The sequence below is a fragment of the Morus notabilis genome, unplaced genomic scaffold (assembly GCF_000414095.1).
Source record: "Morus notabilis unplaced genomic scaffold, ASM41409v2 Scaffold825, whole genome shotgun sequence".
Lineage (NCBI taxonomy): Eukaryota > Viridiplantae > Streptophyta > Magnoliopsida > Rosales > Moraceae > Morus > Morus notabilis.
The window spans coordinates 408,361-428,313 of NW_010358062.1; the positions used below are offsets into that span (position 1 = coordinate 408,361).

At 29.7% G+C, this 19,953-nt stretch overlaps 1 protein-coding gene across 1 annotated transcript; it reads left to right on the forward strand.

The window, feature by feature from the left end:
• Window positions 1-6,157: 6,157 nt before the first annotated feature.
• LOC21405163 (transcription factor TGA9) lies at window positions 6,158-14,733 on the forward strand. The gene is given in 12 exon segments (XM_024161248.1): window positions 6,158-6,713; window positions 6,927-7,018; window positions 7,452-7,528; window positions 7,718-7,990; window positions 9,137-9,181; window positions 9,305-9,364; window positions 9,510-9,587; window positions 9,874-9,922; window positions 11,016-11,287; window positions 11,800-12,021; window positions 13,943-14,085; window positions 14,509-14,733. Coding segments are annotated over 12 exon segments (1,530 nt in total). The 5' UTR covers window positions 6,158-6,600; the 3' UTR covers window positions 14,615-14,733.
• The last annotated feature ends 5,220 nt before the right edge of the window (window positions 14,734-19,953 follow it).

The following is a 19,953-nucleotide window of genomic DNA, read 5'->3' on the forward strand; positions in this document are numbered from 1 at the left end:
TTTGTTTTTTGTTTTTTTTTTTATTAGAGTCATTTCAAACTTCCTATTTATTCTTTTTTGTATATCCAGATCTTACGTTAATGAAACCATTTCTCTTTGTATTTCTTTTGTTATTTTGTATCATTTTTTCTGTGTCATAATTATTAGTTAGATATTCTGTATCATAATGATTTTTTTATTAAATTAATGAAAATGATTTTTTGTTTTGGTATATTTCTGTGTTTCATATGTAATCTATTTTTGTTATTCATTTTTGGTTTTGGTGTATTTCCGTGTGTGATAATAATTTATTATATGTTATGTTTGATAATGATTTAACGATAATAAAAATATATATTATTTGTATCATTTTCATAATGATGTCCTTTATTAATAAAAATCTTTGTGTTTATTTGTCCAGTTATAATTACGTTTTGTTTTGGATTTTTTTTTTTTGTCGGAGTCATTCATATTTCATATTCATTCTTTTTCATAATTTTTAGATCATTGCTTTAATGAAATAATTCCGCATGTGTATATGATTTCGTGTATGTTGATTGTTTGATACATAGTGTATTTTTTTTCAGTGTGTTTCTTAATGATTTCACGATTAAACTAATGAAAATTTTTTTCGTGTTCCTTTGTATCATATTTATGTGTCATATTAATTTGTTATATGTTCAGTTTGATAATAATTTCATTGTTAAAATAATAAAAATATCTATTATTTGTATTATGTATATTCATGTATTTCATATGTAATTCAAATTTGGTATTCATTTTCATAATGATATCCTTTATATATAAGAATCTTTTTATTTATTTGTCCGGTTATGATTACGTTTTGTTTTGGTGTTTTTTTTTTTTTTTTTTTTGTCCGATTCATTCATATTTCATATTCATTTTTTTCGTAATTTTTGGATCATTGCATTAATAAAACAATTTCGCATGTGCTTATGTTTTCATGTGTGTTGATTGTTTGATACATATTGTTTCTTTTTTTCAGTGTGTTTCTTAATGATATCACAATTAAACTAATGAAAAGTTTTTTCATGTTCCTTTGTATCATATATTCTATCTCATAGTAATTTGTGATATATTCTGTTTATTTTATCATTAAAATAGTGAATATGTCTATTCTTTATATCATATATACTATAATTTAAATTTGTTATTCATTTTTATAAGTGCTTTTTTTTTTTGTTAATTTGAAAGAGCCATCGGTTTTTAAAATCCTTTCTTCTGCAATAAAGAAAGTTTCCCTTCCCTTGGAACATTTACATTTCAGTAAATGCATATTTTTTGGCTTCTGATTAAATGCAGACTAAAATCTTTGTATACGGACGTTGACTTTCATTTTTTTAATTTGTAATTGATTTATTTTAAGATTTTGTTTCTGTTTCTTGCCTAATATGATGTTTACGGGCCGTTTAGTTCGCTGATTCGAGTTTTTAATTTGAGTTGAGATATAACTTTATGTGATAGTTTTTTACTGTAACAAAAAAGTTAGATGTAATTATTTTTTAGAGTTTTTTACTATAGTAAAACTCGAATTCTAAACTCAAATTGGTGAAATGAACGGATTTATTTCCTTTTTTTCATTATACAATGATATAAAAGTCTTATAGTATAGATTTTTGTAAATAAAGAAAAAAAATAGGCATTTTTTTTAATTCAAGTGTTCATAATAGTCATTTATGTAAATGACCCGCATTCTGCACTCTTTAGGATGCTGATGTTTAATACACAATGAAAATGGCCCTAAAATGGAGTTTTTGTCCTGAGTTTTGGCATGGAATTTCATTCTGATTCCTAATCATTCATCATAACTTACTAAGGGGCTATCTTTAAAACTTGATTTTAGTACAATCTAATTTTCTATCCATTTTTGCAAATTATTTTTTTTTCCTCAATTTTAATGACATCATTATTAATTAGGTTTCATAAATTTGAAGCGAACTCCTTATGCTAGCTGCTGTGGTCTTGTCGGCGACTATCCTTCAAAAGTAATTTTTTCGTCACATTATTAATAGGTCAATATTTACGATCAAATATTTTAGCATTTAAATTTATACTAGTCCAGATATTACAACAAACTACGTTTGGTTATAGTTTTACCAATTAACTTATATAGGGAAGAAAATCATTAAGCTCTTTTTAACCAACAGTGGAAAAAAATAAAAGAATAATTTCAAATTTGGCCTTGGAGTATAGAGTCGATTCATTTTCATTCCTATGACAAAAAAAAAAAAAGAAAAATCTTTAAGATTATTATACGTTATAATTTTGATAATTTCATTAGTGAGGCATTAATTTTTTAAGAATTAAATAATTTTTAACTCCGTTCATTTCACCGATTTGAGTTTTGTTACAGTAAAAAGATCTCAGAAACAGTCACATTTAATTTTTTTACTATAATAAAAATCTCTCACATAAAATCACATCTAAACTCGAATTAAAAACTCGAATCAACGAACAAAACGAACCCTTTATTTTTTGGGTTGAATTTGAAATTAATATTTTCTGAAAAAATAATAAACCAAAAACCACTAAAGAGCATCAAATTTTATCATGGTGAGCGGTTAGTTATACAAAACTGCTGGTCAATTATTCAAGCTCTATCCACATTTCTTCCTTCGAGAAAACATTGAACAAAATTTGACCAGCTATTTATTAATTTCTGTTTTGAATCCACATTAAAAAAAAACTGACACTTTTGGGATCTGGGATTTTGATTTCAACAGTTGTTCACGACTTTCAGCCCCTTGGTGTGGACAAAAACATGTGCCGATATTAAAAAATAGACAAAACTTTACCGGATAATAATGAGCAAAAAAAAATACCCAACAATTCTTTTAGACCAAGAATTTGTCCCCATTGCAAAATATAGAAAGAAAGCAGTTTTCCCATATTTTCCCCCTTTGTTTTTTTTCCTTTTTAATTTTTCTCTCATGGGAAAAGAAAAACAGTGTGGAAAATTAATGCGTTGCTTTTTTGCCACCGCCTGAAAACTGAACTATTTTGGCCGCTTCTTCATTGCAATACGCAAACTCATATATAAATAAAAACTGCAGCTGCATTGATTGACTCGATTTCACAAAAATCCTAAAACAAACTTCTAGAGGAGTCCAAGCATTTGAATGCTTTCATTAAATATGTGGATAGTCAATTTCCATTTAAAGAATTTTCCCAACATGGAAAATAGCAGCCATTGAGATAAAAGTAGATAGAGAAGTTGTTCACTATGTTCTCAAATTCGAACTTATGCATATCCTCAATAAATCTTTGTGGAATATTAAAAAAAAATTTCCAATGGTAAAAAATAGTTTAAGATGTCATATCAGATTAATAAAATATGACACTTTAATAAAATTTAATAAGAACTAATAGTTAAGTATTGTTTTTTATTTCTCTTAATTTTAGATGTCAGATTGCATCACAATCATATCAGATTATAAAGTGTAACCTTTTAACAAAAATTAATCATATCAGATTATAAAGTATAGCATTTTAACAAAATTTAATAAAAATCAATAGTTAAGTATTGTTTTTTATTTCTCTTAATTTTAGATGTCAGATTGTTAAAAAAAAAATTAATCATATCAGATTATAAAGTATAACATTTTAACAAAATTCAATAAAAATCAATAGTTAAGTATTGTTTTTTTATTTCTCTTAGTTTTAGATGTCAGATTGTTAAAAAAATTAATCATATCAGATTATAAAGTATAACATTTTAACAAAATTTAATAAAAACAATAATTAAGTATTGTTTTTTTATTTCTCTTAATTTTAGATGTCATGTTAACAAAAATTAATCAAAGTATAACATTTTAACAAAATTTAATAAAAATCAATAGTTAAAGTATTGTTCTTTTATTTCTCTTACCTCATCAGAGAATTTTCCCTTTTCAATTTAAAAAAAAAATTAGTTTAATGGAACATTTCTTTCTGTTTGGTTAATGGATTCAGAATCATGATTTAAAATTATTTTTGTTTTATGTGTATTTTTTTAAGAAAAAAATACTATAACGAGTCACGAATCATGATTGGAACCAAACGCATTTTCTTTCTTTTTCTTTTTCCTTTTTGTTTCTTGGGTGTGGATTAATCATGACTTCTCTCATACCATCTAGGGTCCATTCCTAATCATTGGGAAGAAAGATCTTTCCTATTGGGTGAAAGGTCAACTCCATGATCTATCACAAACACAAACTTCTATAAATACAAGGAATTCCCTGCTAAATTTGCGAGCAGCAAATTTGGGTTGCTCTCATGAACTTAGACACGCAAGGCAGAGTAAATCATACAAATTTAGAACAATTGTGCAACTTGGTCTTATTGAAGGCAACATATATTTATACATAAAAATATGACATTACTATATACATATATTATGTTGCAGTTTCTTGCTTAGACAGCAAGCAATGACTTAATCCATTGACAAATAATCTTCAAAGGCATGATTAATACTAGGATTTGATCCGGACCAATCACCTTTCTACAGACAAGCAAAAAGAAGTCACAAATAACTACAGTTTGAAGGAATGTGTAAGATTCATGAAATCAATAATCTGGGAAGTCAGAAAAAAAAAAAAAAAAATCTCCCTTGTGAAGAGCATGTTGTAAGGTTTGCTGGGAACAAAAGCATGATCTTAAACAATTTTTTTTTATTTTTTATTTTTTATTTTTTACCTAATCCATGAACATTTCTTTATATGAACCAAACCCTTTTTTTATACCAATCATTGGCATCATTAAGGAATAATTGGTAGGAGGCATATCACCTATAAAGTTAGTATAGATGAGTACAAAAAAATAAAATATTTGAATCCATATATATATATATATACACATCTAAAATGAGAGAAATAATGGGTCCACTTGATAAGCCCTTTCTCTCTTGCCCTTTTGTCTTCTCCCTCTTAATATAAAATAGATGATTTCCAATTCTTCCCAATAATGCTGCAGGTTATGGATATCCAAAACCCCCTTTAAAACTAATCTGAAAAATGGGAATTCTTTTCTTATTTTACTTCCTTCTTTTTGCTATTCTTTTAGCAAAAAGCTCTTGCTTAAAAAACTAATTAAGGGCAAATTTTAATTGGGTTTCTGCTCAGCAAAGACACTAACTAGGCCGATTGGAAAAAACAAACCCACACCTAATATTGGAATTAAGACCTGACCCTATACCTCATAGCTCTCCAGGTAAACATTTTTTTTTTTTCTATTAATAGAAAAGAATCTAATGTGGCATGGTTTTAGGTGATGACAAGGAATGGATGTTGACCTATCAACAAAGGGGATAGTACCAAACAAATCCATCTCATGAGAATGGATTAAATATATAAGTGGGTTTTCGTTGCAGATTATTAATTTCTGTTTAAAAAATGTTTTAGTTGAAATGGTACAAGCAAAGTTTTAAGAGAATAAAATAAAAGTATAATAGCACCCTCTCCCTCTCAAAGGCCCAAGTTGTCAAAAGTAAACTCAATTCCCTTTTGGGCCAGGAAAAGATCAAGAAAACTCCTCTGGAGCTTTTCTGCTTTTCATTTATACATTTGTTTTTTTCCCCTTTCCTAGTGCTTTTACCACCTTTTATGAAAGAAAACATTGCCTCATTCATTTCTCACATAAAATGTGGAGTTTATTGTTATTGTTATTTTATTTTGATATTTTATTTTAATTTATTTTATTAGTTTTATCCAGTAAGTACTTGCAATCCCTGAAGAGCTCAAACAAAAAAGAGCCAATGGAAAAGCTCAGGCGGTTAGAAGAGAGAGAGAGTGGAGTAGGAGTCAGTGATTCTAGTGGGTTCCTGTAAATGACCCCACATTTTCATTTCTCAAGTTTTTTTTTTTTTTTTTTTTTTTGGTTTATTTATATCTAATAAAATAATAATCAAATTTCTTTCATGCCCTTTTTTTTTTTTTTTTTTTCAAACCCCACACAACCTATAGGGCCTGAGACAGGTCCGCAAGGACAAGAGTTTCTGTACCCTGGAATTAGTTTCAAAATCTGTATCATACTACAAGAGACAGAGTGATAAAAGCATCTCTCTTATATAAGACTAATCAATTAGTTTTCTTCATAGAGAAGGTGTAAAAGGATTAAAGGAAAAAAAAAAAAAAAAACAGAGAGAGATAGAGACAAAACAAAACACAGACACACACACACATATCCTTATGAAGGATCAGAAAAAGTTTTGCAAAGAAGGATACATCTGAGAAAGGGACTGGACCCTCTTCGTGTGGCTTTGCCTATAGATACATATCATATATATATATATATATATATATACATACTTTGACAAGAAAGCTTTGATCTTTTTCACTGCCTTTGCTTGCCTTTGCGCGTCTCTCTCTCTGTCTTTGGTGGGTTTTGTTTTGCTACTCCATATTGGTCTTCCTCTTAGGAAATCCCTCGAAGGAAAAATTAAGGTAGAGAAAAAAAAAAAAGAAAAAAAAGAAAAAGAAAAGTTGCCTAAAGTTTCCACCAGGTCAAGTCCTCTGTTTTTTTTCGTTTTATGTTATTTTCCTTTGTGCTTGATGGTTGAATTTCGGCTTCTTGTTGTTGAAGAACAAACATGATCAGATTAATGGTCTGAAATTCTGGTCTTGCATGGCGAGCCACAGAGTTGGAGAGACTGGTTTGTCAGACTCAGGACCTTCGAATCACCATATGCCATATGCAGTTTTCCATGGGATTAACAATCCTGCTTCAACAAGCTTCATGTATGAATATAACATGATACAGAATACCACTTCCAAATTCCAAACTTTTTTCTTGTATTAAATTTGATTTCATTATCTTCAAACCTTATAGATTAATGGGTTCTCTTCATTTTTTTCAAATTTGGATTGTTATCTCTTTTTATTTTATTTTATTTTTGAGTTGATTTCTGACACGGGCAATTAAATTTCTGCTCTCTTTGTTGTTGTTGGCAGTAATCAAGAAGGATCGGCTTTTGATTTTGGAGAGCTGGAACAAGCAATCGGTCTGCAAGGAGTGAAGATTGGAAATGATGAAGCTAAAGCACGTATGGCCTTTTGCTATTAGTATTATTTATCTTCTCTCTCTTTTTTCTGTGACGTTTGATAAGCATAACCAACTCAAGAAAAAAGCAGAGAGAAAGAAAAAGAGAGAGAAAATAAAAGTTTGAAAATGTCTTTGGTAGTGTTACCATTTCCAATACAGTAATGATTTAGAGGACGAGAGACTTGAATGGCGTGAGGCTACAAACATAGAAACCTGACCTTCCCAGCATGATTTACTGACTCCATAACTGCACAAAAGGGAGAGAGGATTAGGTTCCCTCACACACCACCTTTTTTCAACACACACAATTGATACTATAGAGGAAAAAAAAAGTTATTTTATTTTCAATATATATATATATATATATACATATATCTCCTTTTGATTGATCCTGTGATGAGATTATATTTTTGCTTTTGTTGATTCTTTTGCAGCTTTTTTCACAGCCAGGCCTGCAGCTACTCTGGAAATGTTCCCTTCATGGCCAATGAGATACCAGCAAACCCCAAGAGTAGTAGTTTCTTTTTTAAACTTCTCTTTCAACTTTCCTCTTCTTTGACCAATATTCTTCCAATTTTCTCTCCAAGTATATATTATCATGATTTGCATATGGGTTTTTGAGCTTTTGTCACAAAACATGCTAATAATATTGTTTTTAATCTTTGCTGGTTATTTTTTTTGTGTTTAAATAAATGGGCAGGGAAGTTCAAAGTCAGGAGGGGAGAGTACAGATTCAGGATCAGCATTGAACAACAACAATATCAATAACACTCTTTAAAGCAAAGAGGCACAATTAGAGCCAGAATCTCCTCTAAGTAAAAAGACAACATCTTCATCAGATCATCACCAAGCTTTTGATCATCAGAAAAGTCTACAACGTCAACAACAGCAGAACATGGCCACTGATACCTCAAGAACAGGAGGGCCCACATCATCACAAATTCAATCAGCTCCCAAACAACCACAAGAAAAGGTGTTAGTTTTTTGCCTTATTACTTCTTAAAAACAACTACTACTACTACCACTGTACTCTACTCTACTGCTACCACTAGTACTGTTTTATAATACTGTTAAAAACTCCCAGTTCTTCTGTCTCCTTGCCTAGTCCCCATAACTGAGGAGAAAAAAGGTTGGTATCTTTATTTTATCTATCTCTCTCTCTCTCTCTCTCTCTACCCCACCGAATATCTTGAAAATTTACCGCTCGGATCCCAACAACTCTCAGAAAATCAAAGAAAGGCAGAGCTTTCCTGATTTCTGAACGATTTTCTGATAAAATGTCTGACAAGAGAGAGAGAGAAAATAAAAAGAAAGAACTGTACAGTATAAAAAGGCCAACTGAGAATCTCCACAGTACTTGTTACTGTTTCTTGTAGTCTATATAATAAATAAATACAAATATATAAAGTCCCACTTTACTCAAACCCCAGAACTCAAAACCAAAACTTGTTGTTTTTCTAAAGCCTTTAAACACACACAAAGTTGTTCTAGCTCTAGTATCAGAAAAAAAAAAAAAAAGAAAAAAACTCCTCTTCTCCCAAAGAAATGGCAGAAAATGATGTGTTTTGCTATCCATACAATGTTGATGATTACCTGCCGTCTCAACATGACCACCACTTCTCAAATCAACATCACAATCCTGAAATTCTTCCCGGAAATCCTGTGAGAATTCTTATCATCTTTTTTTTTTTTATATAAAAAACAAGAATAGTAGAATCTCCTCCAAAGATACTGCTATCAAATCCAAGCTTTTAACAAACCAAAGAAAAAGGACGATACCAAATAGTTTTTTTGATGGAAATTTACACTTTAGTTTTACAAGAATTTTTTGAAGCTCTTTTTTTTTTTTTTTCTCTTTTCTTCAAATGCTGTTAGTGTTTAACCGTCTTTTTTTTTTTCCTCCTCTCCTTCATTTTTTTCGTTCTTTCTACTTTTCTACCAAATACCATAACTCAGCTATATTACCGAGTACCTTTTCTTCTTTTCTGTCTTTCCCTTTCTACTTTATAATACGTATTTTCTCTTCTTTTTTTAAAAAAAAAAAAAAAATCCTAAATGGGTTTTCAAAAATCAATCAAAAGTAATCAACTTTTTTTTTCTTTTGAATTGAATGTTGCAGAGGAAGGGACCTGGTTCAACTTTATCGAAGCCACTTGACGCTAAGGTAACGGACTATCTTTTCCTTTCTTTTTTCTTTTATTATTTTACCGATTTATTTCTTATTTTTAGTTGACAATTTTAAGCTCTGATTTTTTTTTTCCTTTATTATTCTTTTTTTTCCCCTTAGACATTGAGACGCTTAGCTCAAAATAGAGAGGCTGCAAGAAAAAGCCGTCTGAGAAAGAAGGTAAAGAGTTTTTTTTTTTTTTTTTTTTTTTCTCACAGAAATAAAAGTCATATTTTCCAAGAACAAGTTTCCAAGATCATATTTATTTGCAATAATAAATGGTTATTTTTCTTTGTTTTTTTTTTATTTTTAAATTGGTTCATAGGCTTATGTGCAACAACTAGAGTCAAGTCGAATAAAGCTTACTCAGATTGAACAAGACCTTCAAAGAGCCCGCACGCAGGTTTTTATTTTTAAAATTATTTCCAATAATGAACTTAATTCCCCCATTGAAAATGATATTTTAGCTGTTTATTATTTTGATAATTGCATAAATATTCTCTCTCTCTCGATTTTATATTTGTATTTTTAATTAACTACAGAATTATTGTCCAACAAATGAATTTAATTTCCGTATTGAAAATGATATTTTAGCTGTTTAATTTTATCAAAATCGTATAATTATTCTCTGGTATTCTGGATTTCATATTTTTTTTTTATGTATTAATAGAGTTAATTATTTATTTTAGGGATTATTTTTGGGTGCTTGCGGTGGTGCCGCCGGCAATATCAGCTCAGGTGAGTTTCTTTGACGCAATGTTTTGGCATTTTTTGTTTGACCAGAGTAGCCTTTACTTTGTGATTATATTACGGAGAAAATGACAAAACCAAAAGAAATGGATCATTTTGTTTCTCTTGGGTAGTTTGGTACTTTCACATCATTGAGTGTCTTCGTTAGGCAAAGGGAATGAATTCAGCAGAAGAGCTCTGCCAAAGCTGAAGTCAACTTTATAATTTTTTGCATATAATATTTGAAAAAAGGAGTTAATTTAAGGCTGACTTATCATATTATTTATAGAAAACACTGACGATTCGCTGCTAGTGAAGCACCATCACACGTACATAGATAAGAGAAATAAAATATAATAAAAAATAAAAATAAACCAGAATTTTTATTTTGTTATATGGCAGTCGTAATAGTAATAAATACTTGAAGCTTTCTTTCGGCATAAAACAACTTATAATTATAAATTGTATTTTAAGTAAAAAATCTATTCTACCGTATTATTTTTTTGTCAGAATTTGGAAAAAAAAAAAAAACAAACAAACAAATCGATATAAATACTAAGAAAAAAAATCCATTTGGCAGACATCTCTGAATTTGACCCAAACCTCCTCCAAAATTATTGTCAACTTTTTAAATTCTAAAAAAAAATATTCGTATAAATTAAGACAATATTTAAGTAGACGTTTAGTTTACAGATTCAGAATCATTCTTGATTTATGTATATTTTTTTTATAAAAAAAAAATTATAACGAGTTACGAATCACGACACGAATTCTCGTACCAAACACCTTCTAAATAAACGATAAAAGTCTTCAAACATAATTTTGTCAAGTCTTCAAACATAATTTTGTCCTTTTGCAAACGTATATGACCAGTACTTTATGGTTCCTATTTTTTTCATGAATTTATTTCTTAATTATTTGTATTACTTTTATTCAAGGTGAAAAAAGGTAGAGGTAATTAGTTTGATACTGTCCGGTATTATTTGTATTTAGCATTTTTTTTTGGTGAACTAGAGGTACCACTATAGCGTGCCCAAATATATACAAACAATAGTTGGTGCAACTCATTCACATAAAGTTACAATATTAATGTTGTGTATAGGGGCTGCAATTTTTGACATGGAGTATGCAAGATGGCTAGAAGACGACCAGCGACACATGACGGAGCTCCGAACGGGGCTGCAGGCGCATCTCCCGGACGGAGACCTCCGAATGATAGTCGACGGTTACATTTCGCATTACGATGAAATTTTCCGGCTCAAGGGTGTGGCTGCAAAGTCTGATGTGTTTCACCTCATAACTGGAATGTGGACCACTCCCGCCGAGCGTTGCTTCCTCTGGATGGGTGGCTTTAGACCCTCTGAGCTTATTAAGGTTGCAATAAATATCTTCCTAAACTTGAGTAAATGATAATATATATACTGCAATTATATCACAGGATATACATTCTGAGTACTAATATTGAGATAATCAGACTTTACCGTGAAAAATAGAAAAAAAAAAGAGATTAATAAATGCACTTCAGGTAAAATAAAATAAAATTAATAACTTATAGCTAGTAGGCCGTTTTGAAACGGTATTATATTTTGTAACATAAGTTGTCTAGAAGTACGTATGCTAGCAAATTCCATAACGATATTTATGAGGTTTTATCTCAAATTATTATTATTATTATTATTATTTTGAGATAAAACCTCAGAGAGGAAAATTTATTGAACACGAGAAAGAAAAATCAGGTTAATTAATTACAAATTGCAGGTTTTTATATTTTGGGTTGTAAGGTTTTTTTTTTGTTCTTTGCTGAATTTTATTTCTGGTTAGCTAGTTAGATTATACATATTTGTGTGTCTAATTGTTTTTTTTTCCCCTGAAAAAATATATGACAGATGTTAATACCGCAGTTAGACCCGCTAACAGATCAGCAACTGGTGGGGATATACAACCTCCAGCACTCGTCACAACAGGCAGAGGAGGCTCTCACACAGGGGTTGGACCAGCTCCAGCAGTCTCTCGTCGACACCATCGCCGGCGGGCCCGTTGCCGACGGCATGCAACAGATGGCTGTCGCCTTGGGCAAGCTCTCCAATCTTGAAGGATTTGTTCGTCAGGTAAATTATCTCCATCCCAATTAAATATTGTTCGAGTATTTATGAATAAGCTAGTTTACAACATTTTGTTTTTTTATCTGTTGTTGAAACCGGTTATCTTTGACCTATAATTACATAGCTAGATTACTAAACATTAGTTACACCACTTTTTTAATACATACACATTAATGTAAAATATAGTATAGTTTGCTTTTTCGTTGTACACGTACTCATTTGCATGCACCATAAAGTGTCATATAATTTTTACATATTTTCATTTCCATTCATGCTTGGATATAGGCATTTCTTTAAGAGTTAATACTACACTAGAATAATAATTCATTCTATGGGTTTTAATATTTCCATCCCCCAAGTGGCCAAGTCATTCACGAGTTTTTAGAGTTTTACTTTGTATATAATATATATTAATTACGGTATTAATGTCGGCTATCAAGCTAGAAAGAGAAAGAAAAAAAGTTTAATATTTTTGTAAATTGTAACATACAAGTCTCTTCGGGTGATTTCCCAAAGAGTCAAAAGTTTATATTTTGTTCCCTATGTTCATATATATATATATATTATAATATAATATGTTGTTGACAAATTGATGTCTGGATATTTCTTGGGTTATTCAAATTCTAACTCTCTTATTTAGACTAATTAACCCCGTCTTGTGAAAATTAATCAATCTTTACTTGTCGTACCAGCTACTAGTTGGTATAGAAATATGGAGCCCAGTTCTTGACAATTGGTTATAATTCAAAATTCTTAATTTTTTTTTTTTTATATACACAATTTGCAAATGAAAATATTGAATAACCCTTGTATTTCATTATATAGTATATTCCTTCTCTCTGTCCTCTTCTTTTCCGCCGCAATTCTATTTCTTACACGGGTACACCTGAAGGGTAAGATTCCAATTGGTTTTCACTTTCTTATGTCACCTTGATTTAACTTATTAATTGACTTTTATTTTGAACTCTTCTATATACAGTTTTTTTTTTTTTTTTTTTTTTTTTTTTTTAAAACCCTTTTGGAATACTAGCTATCTATCTATAATAAGACAAACAAGAAAAGGGTACTTATTAGAAGTCATCAAGATTTTGGACTAATTTATACAAATAAATCTAGTAATTTTTTTTATTGGTGCTGATCCCACCGTCCAATGGGTTTCAACATCTTTATTTAAGGATCTTGATGTTCATGAGTATCCTAATTGACCTTTGCAGTATTTTATCAACATGCATGTCATTATCTTGCTTATTGTCAAATTTGAGGCATAATTTATGTATAATGTAGATATATACTATTGTAGTATTATACAATTAAGGCATGTTGATCAGCTCCGGTACATGTATGCCACATGTACGGTGCGTGATTGGCTCGGTCTTTCATTTATAATAAAAAATAATTGGCATGCCAATTATTTTGCAGGTGAATGGATATATATGTATATATATAATTTCATTTCAGCTAAGGTGTCAATCAATTACATGCTGAATTCTAGGCTTTGATGTAGTTTTTTCATCTTAAAAGGGTTTCTATCAAAAGGTTGGTTTGAAAGTGATGTTTGTTGAAATGGAAACCCTAGCCAAACCCCATCAACATATATTTAAAATAAGATTGTGTAATTAATTAACTAAAAAATCCTAATTAAAACCTAAAATAAAATTAAATGATGGGAATAGTCCAAATTCATAGATAGGACAAATGTTTCAAATTTCAAACCCCTTGAAATGTTTGGAGCTAGGTTGGTGCCCTTGCTTTAAGGGACCCATTAATCTAATATATGTGTAATGTTTATTATACATGACCAAAAAAAAAAAACTTCTTTTTCTTTCTTTCTCCATTTTTTTTTTTGGGTTTCAGTTCCTGAGTAATATTTAAGTAATTTTATTTCTGATAATTAATTTGTGCACTGTAAAATATGATTTATAATTAGGCTGATAATTTGAGGCAGCAAACGCTTCACCAGTTGCGTAGGACATTGACGGTTCGCCAAGCAGCTCGTTGTTTTCTTGTAATTGCAGAGTATTATGGCCGCTTAAGAGCGCTTAGTTCCCTTTGGGCTTCTCGACCGCGAGAGTAAGTTTGTTTTAACTATTTTTTTTTTCACTTTAATTTGAACTATATTATATTTATTTCATAATTTCTAAGTGTATGTTATATTAATCGTATTTGAACTCAAAACGTGTATATATATATTTTTGTCGAAATTATGAAATTATATTATAAAAAAATCATTTTCGTCACACTATGAAATTAAAATTTAAATCGTTAGTGGTGACAATAAAGTTGGGACAGACAGTAATTAACTCAGTTTAACAGATTCTGTATGATTTCGACGCGTGTGTATTCATGGAAAAAAAAATATTGGTGTATTATTGTTGTATGATTAAATGTACTCTTTTTACGCAATGTTTACTATGAAATGAAAAGATGTACCTTAATTAGAGCATGTAATTTCTATTTGCTTAAATTATTGTACCTTTTTTCTTATATACTTAGGACCATGGTTAGTGATGACACGTCATGCCAAACGACGAAAGATTTACAAATGGTTCATCATCATCATCATCATCAACCTTCACAGAATCATTTCTCGTCGTTTTGATTGGAGAGATTCAATCCCACTAGCCAGCAGAGAGAAGCCACGTCATTGACTATCTCCTCGATCGGTTGCTTTCTTTTTGGCTTCTGTTGGATTTCTTCATGTTCTGCTTTTTAGAAGGATAGGGAATTAATATATATATATATAATTTTATTTATATTATATATATATCTTTATGTTTTTAATTTATATTTTTTTCTGCTTATGATATATGTTAATTGTCACTGTTTCATCTTTTTGTAAATGTAAATCAATTATATGTGCATCGAGAAGCAATATCCTTTCTTGGTTAAAAAAAAATTGAAACAGTATGCTTATACATATTTAATTTTATGTCATCTAATTTTTAGTATCTTCTACTCATGAAATGGCTCTCTTGAAAGCTGTTGAGAACAAATGAAACATAAGAATTCTATGCTAGGGTATCATAACAGAAAGCTTATTAATTCTTGTTAATTTGTCGATTTTTTTTAAAAATCATCAATATAATTTTGATGTCATCGGTTTATAATTGTGTTCTACTAATATGATAATCTTTTTATTTTCTTGTCGCATAATTCTCCGTGGTATAAATGTGTAGAAAGAAAACAAAAGGTAGTAAGAGATTATGTCGTCTTTCTTTAATAGGAGGAGAGAGAAGTTATATATATAAATATATATATATATATATATATGTTGCGCTTCATTTATATAAAGTGGTTGTGTAGAGTTTGTATTCTAATATTTAACGTAGAGAAAACGACAGAGAGAAAGATGTAATATTATTTTATAAAAATGGTAATGGATTAATGGAGAAGAGAAAGTTGGTCGTTGCTCTCCATTTATACATATTTATAACAATGTTGATTACTCGATTATTGTAATACAGAAACGGACGAAGAAAATGGTTGGAGAGATTTTTGTTTGACTTGAAAAAGCATAAAAACAACGAGCAAATTGCGTGAATAAATGGAAGGTGGACAGGGTTCGACAGGTACATAAAAATAAACTGATTCTTAAATGTCCATATAGCTCCTTGATAACATAAAAAAATAGGGACTAATTAATTTTAAAGTTTATATTTTGCAGCTCAAAATGGCCAATGCCTTCTTTGAGCTTATGATAAAATTTGTGGACGCTTGGTTCATAGATTCAGAATCATTTTCGATTTACGTGTGTTTTTTGTAAGAGAAAATAATGTAACGAACCATGATTCGAATCATGACACGAATCTACCAACCAAATACACGGGTATTTACTAACTAATTACATGACTTGCACGTAATTAAAACTGACCACTAAAAGAATTGAAGCCCCAATGACGAAAATGTCAAATTTGCAACTCATTAAACTTAGGCCCGATGAGAGTTTGGTTCAATTTTGGGCACATATCAAATTTAAATATTAACTCTAATATGATAATAAAAATATGCATAACGATAAAAGGATTGTATTACAAATTTACAGCCGTCTTTTAAAAAGGATCTTATAAACGCGGGTTTTTCAATGGGAAGTTTTTGAGTGGCAATTTTTCCGAAAAAGATAAAGCATTTGAGGTTAATTGTAACTTTAGGGTAATTAAAAAATGTCATATCAGCAGACATAAAAAAGTACTTGGGAAAAAGCTATTTCTAGCATTACTCCACGTACAAGTAACATTAGTAAAGTAGGAAAAAAAAAGAAGATTAAAAGTAGTACGCATGTGCCATCTTCTCTCTCTTGATACATGTACATTTTACTTATTTTTTTAAGGAAAATTAAACCATATTTACTGAAATCAATATTAAGACAAATATCTTGTCTTTTGTCAGGAAAAATGATATTTTTGACACCTTCATAAACTTAATTAGCATGCTTTATAAAACACATGAGGAATAATTATATATATATACGTGTATTAACGTAAGATTATGCCTATAAATACAAGGATGCAGATATATATATATATATGCGCTTGCTTGCTTGCTTGTAGGTTTGCATATCTGAGGTTTTCATGGTAGTTTCAAAAAATTTCCTTTTACCCGAGACGTGGAAATGGAAATAAAACAAGGTGGTGTAATTGTAGATAAAGATCTAATAATCTAAATCTAAATTATATACAACGTAAGAACTTTTGTCTTTTTTTCCAAACAGAAGAATTTACTCCAGTACAATATTAATTAATTAATAAATCTGATCCCAAAAAGGTGTAAACTTAATGATAAGAGCTAGTACTTAATGTAGTAGGTAACTAAACTAAGGATAAGATTGATCTTATGTACCTAAATTATGGAATAAACTTGAAGAAAGTTATCATATTTATATGTTAGTGAACATATACGTACATATATATATATATATATATGTATATATATAGTTTGGGGGTGTGTTCGTCATTATTTTCTTAAACCCAAGACCGACAGATCATTCACAATTATTTGGAAATAATATAAACGCACCAAACTCAACGGTAGATATGTAACAAGAAGTTTGATTAGTTAATGATATCTTGGCAGGCCAACAGAAAATCAGCAGATAACCGACGCGCATTCCTTTTTTATGTTCCTTTTTGCGAAAGATTTTGCTGCATTCTTTTTGGAGTAAGAATAGAAGAATAATGTTGGACGTAGATCAAGTTACATGCTATATTTATACTGTAGTTGATTTGCTTTATCATCATTTCCACAAAGTGGGAAATTATTCATTTGTAATTTGCTTTCTATCTTTTCTAAAATACTATACTCTTTTTTTTTTTTTTTTTTTTTTTTTTTTTTTTTTGTGGTTGCCTTTTCGGCCTCTTTACTTTTTAGATCCATTACGACCAATCATGGGAATAAATTATGAAGGAAGGGTGGCAAGATCATGTCACTATCAGCGTGCCTTTGTTTACCTCATTAGAAAATTATGGGGTACAAGATGACCCTATCTTCATTCCTTTTACTTTAATGCATACGTCTTTTTGGATTAGGTTTTCTTAATCAAAGTGTAATGCTGCATGCGTCATTACTTTTTGGTAAAAGCAAATACATAATTATTTATCTCATATATATATATATATATATTGGAATAAACTCATTTTTAGTCTCCGACCGAGTCTTAATTTTGGTCTTTAATTTTTGAGACGTCTCAGAACGAATTCTCAATCTAAAATTATCTCAAATTAGTCATCTTTCTATATTGGACCATTAAAATCTCAACGGTATAACATCGTCCTTCATAGTCACCTAAACATGTGAAATTACAAAATTAACTCCTACTAATCACACATTGTCACATTCATTTTTTCATTATCATTTTAACGGTCAAATGGGCGGGAGGAGTATTTTGGGATGATTTCATAGATTGGAGAATTATTGTGAAACATTATAGTTTGAGACTAAAATGAGGTTTTGACTATAATTCGAGTCTAAAAATGAGATTAGCCACTTTTTTAATTAAAGAAATACCGATTAGTACATTAAGCGGGCCTGTTTACTTTCATGAGAAAGGGAGAACAAGCAGTGAATCTAATACGTTTGTACTCACAAAATTAATAATGATGAGGAAAAGTAATACCCATCATTCCACGCCTTGATACTGATTTCTGATTAAAGGGAGTGAAAATGTATAAATTTTACTTATAAACTCTTAATGAGTTCAAGTTTTTTATTATGTAAAAGGACAATTTGATAATCACTTTGATAAAATTTTTATTTCTAAGCATAAACTTTAGAAAGACAATTAGAATGGTTCTCATTCCATCATCAAATAGATAAGTAAATACTAAAAAGAGAATCAATAATTCTTAGTTTTATTGTTTTACCTGTTTTTTTAATTCCATTATCTTTCTCTTTACATTCATTTACCATTTGTATACTTAGTGATTATGATGTTGTATTTACACATATATTCATATGACCCTAATGTGTCATTTAACCTAGCTTTGTTGTCTTTTAACACCACTAATTGATTATTTAAGTTTGACTACACATGGCATTAAAATTTACAACCCTTGTGAGATACGTTGGCCGTGTTTGGAATTGATCTCGTTTTTGTTTTTACGTTTTTCGAGAAAGAAAAAATGAAGACGTTTTCAAAACGGCGTTTAGCGCAATAAAAACAAAAAACAGAAATGAAAATGATTTTTTTAGTTTAGTGTAAAATGAGAGAAAAATGAAAAACGACTTTTAATCATTTTTCATTTTTTATTTTCGTTTTCTCCTCTCTCGAGCAGAGAGAGAAAGAGAGACATTAATGGATTTTTTTACACTGAAAATAATATTTTAATAAAACTACCAAACGCATTTTCAAAAATGATTTATGTCTGAGATTGAAAACGTTATCATTTTCATTTTCATACCAAAAATAAAATCATTTTGAAACGAGTTCCAAACGCGCAAATTGTCTTTCCACGTATTGTTCTAGATTCGACTAAGTACGAGTTGTGATCAGTAAATGTATACATAATTGTATTGTGTATTATTATATACTCTTGGTTGAAGTATTGGCAATTGATTTTTTTTTTCCACTAAAATGGATATTATTGTAGCTTAAGCCATTAAACTAACAACATATAAAACAAACTGAAACCGACCTTATTTAATTGTTTATAAGCTTGTCAATGTGTTGCATGCCTTTGTTTCGATCGCAGAAGGCAGGAATCTGAGCAGTTGGTATGGTTGACCGACATATTGTCAAATACTTAATATTTAAGAGGGTAATCAAGTGGCTTTGTGGAGAGAAATTTGAATTAATCAAGCATAAATAAAGATCTTAAACAATATTTAAATATAATTACTTGTAAGAGCTTATTTGGCATTGACTAGCATGATTGCTAAAGCTCACCTGATCTTCCATAAAAAAAAAATGGCAAAAGGGTTTCTTGAAAATCCGGTTTCTTGAAAAAAGTAATGTTGTTGACTTGGTTTTGGTTTTGGTTTGTAAAACGTTACTACTTATACGGTCAATAGTTTGGAAATCAGCAAAAAGTAATTCATAATTGTGCCCTTTTTGGTGACGTCCAAACACGCTTGTGTTTAGTTTCTCTCTCTCTCTTTTTTTTTTTTTTTTTTTTTTTTTTTTTTTTTTTTTGAAGAGATGTATTAGTTTAGCTTCATTGCAGGTTTTCACAAAATAAACATCTCAAAGACAAATACAATATTTTTCAATCAAAATTATTTCCGTGTCTTTGACAAAATAGTTCTTTCGCTGAGAATATGAGAAATATTGTTGTGCCATATCTTAGTTTTAATGTGACAAAGAGACCAGAATAGAAACAAATCATTTATAAGCTAATCCCAAAAACAATTATTAGCGTCTTCTAGCGTGGTTTTTAAATTTTAAATTATAGAAAGCTAACCAAAAAAAAAAAAAAAAAGTAAAATAAAATCATAGTATTTGCCGTG